Source organism: Urocitellus parryii, chromosome X, assembly GCF_045843805.1.
Source record: "Urocitellus parryii isolate mUroPar1 chromosome X, mUroPar1.hap1, whole genome shotgun sequence".
Classification (NCBI taxonomy): Eukaryota; Metazoa; Chordata; class Mammalia; order Rodentia; family Sciuridae; genus Urocitellus; species Urocitellus parryii.
The window spans coordinates 60211510-60225322 of NC_135547.1; the positions used below are offsets into that span (position 1 = coordinate 60211510).

At 48.1% G+C, this 13813-nt stretch overlaps 1 protein-coding gene across 1 annotated transcript; it reads right to left on the reverse strand.

The window, feature by feature from the left end:
* Positions 1–609: 609 nt before the first annotated feature.
* LOC144250792 (nuclear RNA export factor 2-like) lies at positions 610–12949 on the reverse strand. Its single transcript, XM_077793901.1, has 20 exons — positions 12855–12949; positions 12488–12641; positions 12124–12207; positions 11906–12010; positions 11709–11789; positions 11506–11575; positions 8534–8622; positions 8307–8414; positions 8012–8121; positions 6507–6543; positions 6046–6114; positions 5905–5960; positions 5658–5765; positions 5466–5524; positions 5230–5342; positions 5093–5135; positions 4437–4509; positions 3501–3683; positions 782–842; positions 610–654 (listed from the first exon to the last, which is right to left on the reverse strand). Exons 1-20 carry the CDS (start codon positions 12893–12895, stop codon positions 610–612), a joined length of 1689 nt encoding a protein of 562 aa, XP_077650027.1. The 5' UTR covers positions 12896–12949.
* Positions 12950–13813: the final 864 nt, after the last annotated feature.

Sequence of the window (13813 nt, forward strand, 5' to 3'; positions counted from 1 at the left end):
AAAGAGAAGTAAAATACGTCAGCCCTCAAGTACCTCCCTATTTTGCTTTGTTCCATGCCTCAATCATTCCTTGTTTCCACAGCCCCCAACAGCCAGAAAGCATCCCTTGAGAAGCCCCCATTGTGTCAGGTCACATGGCTGCTTCTGCAGGCCTCTGGGGAGAGCATCTCACAGTCTCACAATCTCCAAATGCCAATCACTAGAAGTAGCATGTGTCTTTTCTCATGAGGATTTATTCACAAACTGTCTTGGAGCAAGCCTGATGGATCTGCTTAAGAACAGCCAGGGTCTACGGGATGGGAGCGGAGGTGCACAGGGCCTTTCGGTCCTGGCCCTGTTGGCTCATGCCTGCATCAGGAGAGAAGAAACCCAGGACACACAAGCACACAACATGTAATATCAAGCTTTATTGTAAAGATAAACAGCCATCTTTGGTGGGGAAAACACACATAACAACTAGCCATTTGGGAGGTTATGTTACCTGGCCTACAAGTTAACTCTGACTTCTTAGTCAGCCAGACCTGCAACCCCAGCGATGAGCGTGGACTTAAGTTGGTGACAGAAAACTACAATGTACATGAAGAGGAAGATGGCATCCAAGGGCTCCTTTCAGGACATCTGTTTGAAGGCCTCCCCTGGTATCTTTCCCTGGTTCTGGAGGGAAGGAGTCAGGATGTCAGAAGAGGCAGGTGCCCCAAGTTCCATTCCTAGGCCACATGGTCTCTACCTTCCCAATGGCCTAGAGACATCATCTTTCACCCACTTGATCCCCAGGCCTCACCTGGAGCATAGTGAAGACCTGACCAGCTCTGATGTAGTTCCACTGGTTGTCCTCCAGGCACCTGCAGAGGAACAAGAACAGGTGGTCTCCATTACTACCACAGGACATACACGCTGGCCACAAAATGCCACCTCTTAACCTACGCTGCTCTTTTTCTGGGATGCACGTGCCAGAATGAGGACCACTGTAATGAGGAAGAAAGATGTTGTGAAAACGAAAATGTCTGTCATGAACATTCATGCTCACCCAAATTCAAAGCAGAAAAATAGGGGTGTTCAAAAGCATAAAGGAGCTCGAGCATACTGATAAAGAAAAGATGCTCAAGAAAATAACAAATTGAAATTCAAAGAGGAAGACTGGCCAATTGTGTCTGAATTGAGATGTCAGATATACATTGCAGCACTTACTTTTTTAAGGTACACAATTCAGTGGTCATGTAGCACAGTCATAAGATTGTGCAGCCATGCCACCTACCCGATTCCAAGAGCTTTATATCACTCCCCATTTTCCCTGGCGACCACTATTCTGCTTTTTGTCTCTTTGGCTTTGCCTATCCTGGACATTTCATATAAGCAGAACCATACAGTACGTGGCCTTTTGTGACTGTTTTCTTCACATAGCATGATGTTGTCAGGATTCATCCTTGACATAGCATGTATCAGCACTATGTTCTTCTTAACGATTGAATGATATTCCGCTAGATGTATGTACCACATTTACCTATGCGTTCATCAGCAAGAAGGCATCTGAGCTGTTTCTACTTTCTGGCCAATACAAACAATTCTGCTACAAACATTCGAGTAAAATTTTTTTGAGTTCACGTTTTTATTGCTCATGGTATATATACTCAGGAGTGGGATTACCAGGCTATACAGTAACTCCGTGTTTAACTATCTGAGGAACTGCCAAAATGTTTCCCCCAGAGACTGTTCCATTTTATATTCCCACCAGTATAATGGGAGATTTCCAATTTCCCCACATCTTCAGCCACACTTGTTCACTTTCATTTTATTAATTAAAGCCATCCTACTGGATGTGAAGAGCCAACTCACTATGGCTTTGCTTGGCATTTCCCTACTGACTAATGATGATGAGAAATTCTTCAAGGGCTCTGTGGCCATGTGTGCATTTCTTCTTTGGAGAAATGCCTAGTCAAGCCCTCTCCCCATTTTCCCTGGGATGTTTGTCTTTTTATGGTGGAGTTTTAAGAAACGTTCATGTGTTCTTGCCAGATGTGTGATCTGCAAAACTGTCTCTCATTCTGTCAGCTGTCTTTGCACTTTCTTGATAGAATCCAATGATGTACAAAAGCTTTTAAATTCTATGAACTCTAGGAAGTCCAATTTACCTATTCTTCTTTGGTTCCTTGAGTTTCTGCCGTGTACCTAAGAAATAGATGCCTAATTCAAGGTCATGATGATTTATACCCATGTTTTCTTCTTTGGGTTGTATAGCTGTGGCTCTTTTAAGTCCTTCATCACTTTCAGTCACTGTTTGCTTACAGTGTGACTTGGGTGTGTGGGTCCAAATTCATGGCTTTGCAAGTGGATATTCAATCATCCTGGTGCCCCTTGTTCACGCCTTTTTGATTTTATAACTCCATGGCACTTTTTTCCAACAGCCCAGATGATAGACAATTGGGCCATAAATGTAAAGGTGCATTAGGTAGACTCTCAGTTCATTTCCATAGAGTCATGTTTGTGTGTATGCTGGTACCACAAGGTCTTGATTGCTACAGCTTTGTAGCAGGTTTTGAAGTTGGTAATGTGAGTCTCCTAACATTGTTCTTTTCCTTTGAAACTATTCTGGCTATCCTGCATCTGCTGCATTTCCATATAAACATTAGGATCACCTTGTCAACTCCTGCAAAGGAACCATTGGGGATTTTGGTAGGGGTTGTGTTGAATCCGAAGATTCCTCTGGACAGCACTGGCACCTTACTGACATTACGTCTTCCACCCTGGGAACATGAGATGTCTTTCCCCTTACTTACATCTTCTTTACTTTTTTTCTTCAGCCATGCTTTGCCAACGATTTCAGCACATGTGATTTTACTTTCTTTGATTACATTTGCTCCTAAGTGTTTTAATCCTTTTAAAAATATTTTTTTAGTTAGTTGTAGGTGATCACAATATCTTTCCTTCCTTCCTTCCTTCCTTCCTTCCTTCCTTCCTTCCTTCCTTCCTCCCTCCCACCCACCCACCCTCCCTCTCTCCCACCCTCCCCCCCTCTCTCTCTCTCTCTCTCTCTCTCTCTCTCTCTCTCTCTCTCTCTTTCTTTCGCCAAGGGTCGAACCCAGTGCCTCACCCATGCTAAGCAAGCACTCTACCACTGAGCTACAGCCCCAGCCTTGTTTTACCCTTTTTGATGCTACTGTAAATGGGCTTGTTTTCTTAATTTCATTTTGGATTGTTTACTGCAAGTACATAGAAATACCCATGAAATTTGTGCATTGATGTTGAATACTTGCTGAACTTGTATATTTGTTCTAGTGGCTTGTCATGATGGGTTCTTTTGGACTCTTCTTATGGAAGGTGATGACATTTGAGCATTATACTATTTTTGATATACTTTACATACATCAGTAAAAAAGTGTGCTACTTTTTTCATGGGCCCACTTTTACTGAGCAACAAATACCCACAGGTTTTTCCCCCAAATATCCTGGGAGTTTCCATTATTCACTCCCCTGCCCCACTCACATTTATACCCAACACTCACTTCTGAGACCACTCAAGTTTCATCCCAGACTGGATGGAGAAAGCCTGCACAGTTTCTTGCTGCTCTTGGGAGAGGGTGGACATGAAGCTGGAGCAGTGTGTGGGCATGGGGATGGAGAAGGCACTTTGGATCTCACCAGGGCTGGCATCCCTCACAAGCAGCTGGTCGTTTACGATGCACAGGCTGGAGAGAGAAAAAAATAACAAATACTCCCTGAAACAACTGGCCAGGCAGATAACCCCACACTGCCTACCTCCTTAACCACTGCCACGCAGCATCTGGATTCCTCCAATATCCCTACTATAGCTGCCTCCCAGATTCCTAGGCTCCTACCCATAGTGCCCACCTTTGGAGAGATTTTGTACCAGCTTCACTGGATTTGTAGATTTTTTTGCGGGGCGGGGGGGGGGTGGTACTGGGAATTGAACTCAGGGGTACTCAACCACTGAGCCACATCCCCAGCCCTATTTTGTATTGTTTTTGTTAGACACAGGGTCTCACTGAGTTACTTAGCACCTCGCTTTTGCTGAGGCTGGCTTTGAACTCGTGATCTTCTTGCCTCAGCCTCCCAAGCTGCTGGGATTACAGGCATGTGCCGCCATGCCCAGTGGACTTGTAGATTTAACCCCAATGCATTTTCTCCTACACAGCAGCCCCAGAGCCTGGGTACTCTTGTCCCCATTTTCAGGGGAGGACAGTGGGTCTCACCGAAAGGTCAAGTAATTTGACCAAGGACATAGTGAGTGTTGGGATCAGGAAGAGAACTGTCATTCCCCGTTAAAAGCCCTTAGTCTTAACCACTAGGCTAGACTGCTCATTGGATCTACCTGTTGGTCTTCCACTATGTGGAGAATATCCTGATGACTCTGCCACCACATTCCTATACCACTGGTCCCAGGCTGAGAATGGTGCTCTCACCCGCCCCATAGCACTCACCTGGAATTGCTGCCAGGAGTAGCAACGAAGGTCCGGGTAAAGGCATGAACACATCCCTGAGACTTTCCTTCCACTTCAAGGACAACAAACAACACTCCCTTGGAGTTGCACATGCTTTACACATGCTCAAACAGCATCCCCCAGTCGGGCTCTTCCACTGGAGGAGGCCAGACCCAGACAATTGTTCACTTGGAGTCAGGAGGGCACAGCAGGAATGGGGAAGACAACTGGAACAATCCACTCCCAGCGATAGGGCCCCTACCACATGTTGGGCCCTGTGAAAACCACTTCAAAAGTTCACTTGATCTTCATCTCACACCTGCCCAAGAGATGGGTTCTACTAGCCCCATTTTAAAAATGGCGAAAAAGAGAGGTCAAGTTAGTTGGTCCAAGGCCACAGAGTAAGGACCTGGGAGGAGAGCCATGGAACCCCACAGCCTATGTCCCTAACACACACCGGAGCTGTGGGGCAGACAGGCATGGACCACGTTCAGACCAGGATGCTTTGTGGGCAGAGTGGGAGCACCGAGGGAAGAGCCCCCAGGGAAGAACAGGAAGGAAAGGCCCAGAATCAGGGAAGCTGGGGGAGTTCTGAGAGGGTGCCCACCCAGGGGAGGGAGCAGCAGGCGATCTGAGGGGGTTGTATAGACACTCACCTTCCTTGAACAAACCATTCACAGAGAAGCAGAGCATTGTTTCCTGAAAGGGGGCAATGCAGGAACTCAGGATCTGCTTAACCTCCTACCCTCCTCCAGCTTTCTGGTCCCACCCCAGGGAGGAAGCAGGTGCTCACCGTGTGGAACCACATGTCCACCACAAAGGAGCTGAGGTCATGCCGAGTCTTGGGCAGCACGCAGAGGGTATCCAAGATGTCATGTTTTGTGTGCTTCAGTTGCTTCCACTGGTCTGTAGAGGACAGGAGAAGCAAAGATGAGGGGGGCTGCCACACCCTTGCCCTTGACCCCCGTGACTGACCCTTTGACACCCCCTTATGCTGCCGCTGCCCAGTCTTCCCCATCACACACTTACAGGAATTCCTGAGCTTTCTCATATTCTTGCTATCCTTGGCGAATCTGCACAAGCTCTTCCTAGGAGAAAAAGAGGAGCAAATAATCGTGGTCCAGCCAGTGCCAGTGTGGCAAGGAGCTGGCATGTGTCTGCGGGGATGTGGGGGGAGTCACAGTGCCCCAGACCAGGGCAGAGCTAATCACAGATACTCACTGGGCTGAGTCCTTAGGATGGAAGGGAATGGTCAGAGAGAAGCATGCCTTGTTGTGGTAAGCACTGAGGAGACCCTCTCGATCTCCGTGATCATAGATCAAGTAATACCTGTGAGGGAGCAAAGAGGACAGGCTAACTCTGTGGCTGAGGGCCCAGAGGAGACCAGAAAACTCCTATGTGCAGACCTGTGCTACGGTAGCCCACACTGTCCCAGGCCTCCCCTTCCTCAAGGTCTCAGGGGACTTACTCTTGCAGGAATTGCAGAACTAGATTCTTTAGGGTCTCAGTTCCTTTAGAGTCTTCCTGGAATTAAAAGGTCATTTTAGTCTCTGTGGTGGCTAGAGCCTACCCTGCAACACCCCCATCTCTTTTGGTGCTTCTTTCTCACCGTGCAGGGTTTTATTAACTTGGGGGCCTCAAGGTTGACGACAATTGGTGTGGGTAACTCCTGGCCATCCTTGAGAAGGGAAGAGGAAGTCAGCAGTGCAGCTCAGGGTGGTGGCACTGCATGAGCAAGGAGTTGAACAGGCCCAAGGGGAAACAGGGGCCAGAGGCCACGTATAAATAGGCCCTGGAAAATCCATGGGTGAGATCACACTTGGTGTCTGCATCATGAGCTCTTGGAAATCTCTACCAGTATATGCACCCTGTGAGTGGGTGTGTATGGGTGTGTGCACGTGTGTTCTCCCTAGGGAAAATGTCCATGCCATGGAGAATCCATGCCCTTTAAGAAAAATGAGGGTCTGGTGCACACGCACACGTAATCTAGGCAAGGCCCACAAGGCCTGGGGCCAGCAAGGAGGTCAGGCATGTGAGTAAGAGGAGACAAGACCGGAAGTGCGTACTTACCAGGCGTAACAAATTGGGGAAACAATCCTGGATAGCACTGTGCAAATGAAAAATCTAATGAAGTGAGGTGACAGTGGAGGGTTGTGCACACTCTCTCCCTCTTGCTCTCCTCCCTCTCCCTCCCCCTGGGTACCTCCCATCTACACTGGCCTGGCCCCCTCCTCCAGGGCCCACCCTGCCTCCCTTACCTTCTTCCGGGTCCCCCCATGGAAGGCTCTGAAGGGAGCAGGGAATGGGGTGGGAGACCAGGGCTCTGCTACTGTGCTGGGTGTCCAGCCTTCCGCGTGGCATGGCCTGGCCTGGCCAGACCAAGACCAGGTCATACTCTCGCCTCCCAGGATAGGATGCTGGGTGGGGGTGGGGGTTTGGTGAGTGAGGCAGGCAGGGGAAGGCAGGGGTATGGCCACAGAAAGGGAGTGAAGGCAGGGGATGGAGGGATGGGGAAAGAGGAAGCAAAGCAAAGAGAAGGGGAAGATGCTGCCCCCTGGTGCTGGAGGTCAAGGCAGAAGTGAGAAGAAACCAGCTGCCCTACTGCAGCCCATTCCTTCACCTGCCCCTAGCTGGCCCTGCAGCCCCAGGCAGGAATGCAAACATGTACCTGCTGGGCTGGGGCCCACAGGATGCAGGTTCAGCCTCTGTCTCCTGTGTGGGCCCAGAGGGGGCCAGGTATGGGAAAAGGAGCCGCCCCCAGGGGAAGTGTCATTCCCAGCACCAATAGTGAAGAATCAGGCACCAGCTCAGCATGTGACAGAGGGTCTGTGGCCCCCTCTTATGAGCACCAGGTTCCCTCATGGTGGTCCCTGTGCACCTGTGCCTGTCTGAGTCAGTGTCTTGCCCAAGGAAGCATCTCGACTTGGGCTACCCAGGGCTGCTCTGAGGGACCAGGTGGGATGTGGAGTGGGGGAGAGAGCAGCAGTGCTCCTGAGTGGCCTGTGCTCCCGCCTTCTCCTCCTCCTCCTGCCCCTCCTTTGCCCTCTGCCTTCCCCTCCTGTCTTGGGAAGGCCTCTGCTCGCTGTCAGTGGCCCACCTCTGGCTCCTTGACTCAGGGAACCCCTGTTTCTCCCCAAGGAGGAAACAGTTCCCACCAATGGCTTAGAGGAACAGATGTTGTGATGGTAGCCACCCTGGTCCTCTGCACGGGCATAAAATCTCCATGTCAGCCTGGGACAGGAAGGGGGACCTTTATGGAACATGAGAAGAAGGGCCACTCATAGGACAGGGGAGGAAAGCCCAGCCCCATCTTCGGAGGGCTTGCTGGAGGAAGCCAGTGCAGAGGGGCGGGAAACACACCCCAGTCCAGCTGAAAAAGGGGAGCAGGTTGCAAGAAGGAAAGCAGACCTGTGGGCACAGCTGAGGGACACAGATAGAGGAGAGGGTGTGGCCTGTGATCCTTCCAGAGGGCCAAGGTTGCATCCTCCTGCAGAGGTGGACTTCAGGGGGAGCTCCGGCTCCCAGGAGGCAAAGGTCCCCAGGAAGGGTGACAGGTGTTACCAGGCATTATCTACCTTACATAAGCAGACTGCTCTGGGAAGTCACTGCACAGAGGGTTCCCTTCTAGCCACAGCTCTTCCAGCTCCATCCCTTTCAGCTTCTCCAACTCCTTGGAGGTCCTCAGCTGAGAAAGATGGGGAGGGAACCGGTTAAGGAGACCCAGGGAGAGAGGGACACCTGGGAACCTGCACCCAGACTCTGGGACCCTCACTCCAGTTGCCTTTGTCTGCCTCCTGCCAGCACCCTGCTGTGCACTACCAGCCACCCTCAATGCAATTTTTTTTTTTTCATCTGGCTCTCTCTTCTCACCTCATTTTTGGAGAGGTTCAGGATCTTGACATGGGGGGCTTTCTCTACAATGTCAGACAGGCCATCCAGCCGGTACAGTTTGTTGTTTTGCAAGTTCAGGGACAGCAGCTTGGGGGAGGAAGCATAAGAGTGATGGGGACTTTCTAGCACCTGGTGGGCACATCTGCCCTAAATGCCATCCCTTCCACCCGTCTATCTAAATACTGGCCCTGGGCCTAAGGTCTCACCTCTGGGAAATTCCTTTCAATGATCTGCAGGGTAGCAAACATGCAGTTTCTTCGATTCAGGATCATGTCAATGTCACAGCCCACCAGGTCTTTGGGAAGCCAAGACAAGGGAATCAGAAGGGTAAGAGGGGTCCAGCTGGATCAGTGCCAGCACAAACCCTCCCCACATAAGAATGAAGAAGAAGAAGAAAGAAGGAAGAAGGAAGAAGGAAGAAGGAAGAAGGTAGAAGAAGAAGAGGAGGAGGAGCTCAAACTATCCCAATTCGCCGAAGACATGATTCTATATTTAGAAGACCCCCAAAACTCTACTGGTAGGCTCCTGCAACTCATAAACAAATTCAGCAAAATAGCAGTGTTTAAAATCAACACCAATAAATCAATCATATTCTATACACCAAGGATATTGGCTGAAAGAGAAATCACACATACTATCCCCGTTACAATAGCCTCAAAAAATAAATAAATAAAATGTGTGGGAATCAACCTAATAAAAGAGGTGAAAGATACCTATAACAAAAACTACAGAATGCTAATGAAAGAAATTGAATTAGACCTCAGAAAATGGGAAGATCTCCCACGTTCCTGGATAGGCAGAAGCAAAATTATCAAAACGGCCAAAAGCATTATACAGTTTTAATGCAATTCCTATAAAGATCTCAATGACGTTCTTCACAGAAATAGAAAAACAATCATGAAGTTCATTTGGAAAAACACGAGGCCCAGAATAGCCAAAGCAATCCTTAGCATGAAAAGTGACACAGGAGGCATCACAGTAGCAGACATTAAATAATACCAAGGAGTTATAGTAATAAAAACAGTATGGTATTGTCACCAAAACAGACATGAAGACCAATGGAACCAATGGACCAATAGAAGACACAGAGACACACCCACATAATACAGTTATCTCATCCTAGACAAAGGCACCATTAACTTACATTGGAGAAAGGATAGCCTCTTTAAGGAGTGGTGCTGAGAAAATGAGAAATCCATATGCTATAATAGAACGAAATTGAACCCCTCTCTCTTACCCTTCAAAAGACTCAACTCTAAGTGGATCGAGGACATAGGCATTAGACCAGAGACCCTGCACTTACAAATAGAAAAAGTAAGCCCAAGTCTCCAACATTTCAACATGTCAGTCCTCAAGAAGACTCCAAAAGCACAAGGAGTAAAATCAAGAATCAACAAACGGGATGGTATCAAGTGGAAAAGCTTTTTCACAGCACAGGAAACAATCAAGAACGTGTACAGAGATCCTACACATGGGGAGAAAATCTTCACCACCAGTACCTCAGGTAAGGCATTAATTTCCACAGTACACAAACAACTCGGAAAACTTACTGAAGTGGCACCCCCTTTCTCCACAGAAAAGCCCTCTTCACCATGGCTGATTTTAGGACTGTCAGCAAAAGAGTCTCTGAGAAAGAGTCCAATGTAGATAAACTTCCTATTTTCGTGTCACCCTGTTTACTTGGCCACTGGCCGAGAAGATACCAGGACTCCAGGTGCTGGGCACCCCATTACTAGTTTTCACAAATGTATCCAGTATAGTACTTTGAAGAAATGTGCAAACAAGGCCTCTGGCCTTGAGCTGGGCTTCACAGAGATGTCTATATTTTTAAGATAAGATACAATTGGGCTCCATGGTAACAGCTGGCAGGGGGAGGAAAGAAAGGAGAGAAGAAGCTCTCCCCTTCTCAAGTGTTGTCCTTGAAGAGTTAACTTGCCCAGAACAGTGAAAGAAAAAGCTGCTATTATGTGAACTTCTGCAGACTGTGAACTTCTGGGCCCCTCCCCTTACACACTGGGTATAAAACTCTGAAACTCCCTGAACTCAGGGTTCAGGGGATTAATTGATTTCAGCAAAAGTTGTGCCCTCTGAACCTGGCTGCAGCCAAATAAAACTGTTTCCTGCTATCTTCGGTGCCTTGTCTCGTTTGTCCCTACAACATTACCACTCGAAAAATATATAAACCAATGCATAAATGGGCAAAGGAACTGAACAAACACTTTACAGAAGAAGAAATATGAATGCTCAAAAGGTATATGAAAACGCATCCAACATCTATAGCAATTAGAGAAATGCAAATCAAAACTACACGGAGATTCTATCTCCCTCCAGTCAGAATGGCAATTATCAAGAATGCAAGTAACTATAAATGTTAGCGAGGATGTGGGGAGAAACGTACTCTCATACATTGCTGGTGGGACTGCAGATTCGCGCAGCCACTATGGAAAGCAGTACGGAGAGTCCTTAGAAACCTTGGAATGGAACCACCATGTGACTCGGTTATCGCACTCCTTGGTTTATACCTAAAGGTCTTAAAATTGTTAATAGCATACTACAGCGACAAAGTCACATCCATGTTTATAGCAGCTCAACTCACAACAGCCAAGCTATGGAAGGAACCTAGGTGTCCTTCAAGGGATGAATGGATAAAGAAAACATGGTATATATACACAAGGGAATATTACTCAGTCATACAGAATAAAATTATGGCATTTGCCTGTGAATGGATGGAACTGGGGAATATGATGCTAAGTAAGCCAATCCCCCTCCAAAAACAAAGGCCGAATGTCATCTTTGATTTATGGATGCTAACCGCAAACAAGGGAGGTTGGAAGAGGAATAACAGAAATCCCCTGGATTAGACCAAAGGAAACAAAGGGAAGGGAGTGGGGAGCGGAAAAGGAAAGACAGTAGAATTAATAGGACATAACTTCCCTAGCCTTGTATTCGTATACATAACCAAGATAACTCCACATCCTGTATGACCACAAGAGTGGCATCCTAAGTAGAATAAGTTATACTCTATGTACGTATAATCTACTAAAATGCGTTCTACTCTCATATGTATAATTTAAAAGAGCAAATAAGAAAAACCCTCCCCAAGCTGAATCCCTACCTCCTCGTCCCAGGAAAACCCCTCTGCCCTCACCTGCCCTAGAATTACTGTGGTCGGTAATACCTGGATCAAATCGGAGCTTCTGGAGGTCGAGAGCTTGCTGGGAGACATCATATCGTTTTCTCATGGTCAACTGCAGAGGCAGAGATGGAGAAAGTGGCTCTGAGGCTGTGTGGGGGGCGTGGTGACAAGAGTCATCGAGTCAGGAGGTGAGAGCAGGTAGGATCTGGGGAGTGGGCACACAGCATGCCTTGAATCTGCACTACCTTTAGCTGCTCCACTTGCTCTGCTGAGAACTTATTCTGCACAGAGTAGGGTACAGCAGAAGGGCTGACTAAGACCAATATCTGTGGGAAGGAGAGGTAGGGTCAACAACAGGCCCACTAATCCCAAAGATGACAACCAGCCCCTAGTCCATCCTCCCTCCCCAAGACATGGTACAGGGACAGCCCCTAGCACACACCTTTACATCATTGTCATCGCAAATCTTGTAGCTGACATCCTTCAATGCAGAGGCCGTGCCTGCATCCTGGACAAAGAACCGGGCCCGATTTCTGATGTAGTGGAACTACACAGGCAGTGAGGGCAGAAGCAATGGTATCAGATGACAATGGCCCCTGCTGAGCCAGGCCTCTCCCCCTCCCCTGTGCCCACTCAGCTGGCTTCACCATCCTCTCTTACATCGACCGGGGTGAAGGGGACACTGCAATGGCCCTGGATTGAATTCATTAGCCATGCCTTGTCATACTTTCTCCCATATGGAATCTAAGGATAAAAAGAAAGAGTCAGAGTGGAGGAGACAGCAAGGAATTAGGATGGAGGACAGACCCAGCCAAGTGCTATTTTCTTGCCTAGCATTAAAAGACTTCTAAAGCATGAGTCCATGTTTCTGCACTCAATACTGATTTCCAGAATCCACTTTCTTTCCATTCGGAAGCTCTCCTGCAAGTGGAGGTGTGTGTTTAACGGATGCTGTTTAACGTCATTTTCCTTCTTTCAGGTTCCAGAAGAGCCTACTTAATGCAGACCTTTCCAAGAAACTCACTGTCACTTTGAACCATCTCCTCTTCACTCCATCTCGTATCTCCTTCCCCATTTCTCTCCCTCGAGTCCTTTCCTCTCTCCACAGAGTCACATGGGTAGGCTCTTCATCATGCCATTTCCCTCTCCTGTGGTCACGGTGGGCTGAATAAGGTGTGCTGGTAAAGGGGGAGAAGGAGGTTTCCATCAATGCTTAGGAAGGCTTCTACACCCCCGCCCCTCCTCCCTGATGCCAGGGTGAGAATGAGGACTGCTCTACCAGTATATGCCTCATCCACTGTTCTTCAGTTTTCCAGTGAGAGAAGAAAAGGAAGGCCACACAGAGTGGTCCAGGGGCTGCTGCCCACAACCCAGGCTGCCTGGTCACTTACTACCTGACCTGGGATTCATCATGGACATCCCTCATCCCCATGTTCCCATTATCCTCCTGGAGGCATGAAGGTGGAAGCTCATACCCAGTATGCTCATAATGAAGCTTCCTCCTGCCAGAGTTGCTCCAGGACAAACTTCCACATCTCTTCCTTCCATGAAGGGCACTGCATTTGTTCCTGTATTCTGAAACTGGGAACAAAAACACAAAGTATAAAGACACGTCAATGGTCCACTTACGATGTACCGCATCTTGGGCTAACACAAGGAAGGACAAGCAAAGTGTCAGTCTACCCCAAGAAGCAATCACACACACACACCCCAAATCAAACTCCTCTGTCTGTCCAGATAGGAGTGCTTTATCTCACAGGTGGTGCAATTAGAGGAGACACTGTGGAAGAGGAAGCAATTCTGTTGGACCTTTTACTACATGGAGCAGGACTGAAAAGGATCAGGGGTGCATCTGCCCTTGGGTTAGGCTTCAAACACATCAGGCAGCTGTCCTACCCCTGCCTTCTCTGAGGCTTCTCCGATTGCCACCAATGGCTGGGAGGCAACTTCCGTCACATGCCCAGATCCAATCAGCCCCCAGAACTAACTGTGAACAATCAGCTAGCTGAGTGAGCTTCCTTTGCTGGTGTAGTAAAAGCTTTAATGAGAGTTGGGAGGAATCCACCCTCGCCCTCAACAATACTCAGCTTGAAACATTCAGAGCAAGCTTTCCTTCTGCACAGCCTGCAATGCTTTTAGCCCACAACAGGACTCTTCCTAAACTCTTCGCTTCTGTAACAAGGGTCCGAATGACAAACTGGAATGAGCGGCTTCAAATACAATTCCCAAATGTGTGGGGACTTTCCTGTTCTCCCTCTGTTATTGATTCCCAGTTTCATTCCAAATGGGCAGGGAATGTCCTCTGTATGACTTCAGTTGATGTAGATTTGTTGAGGTGTGTTCGGTGGCA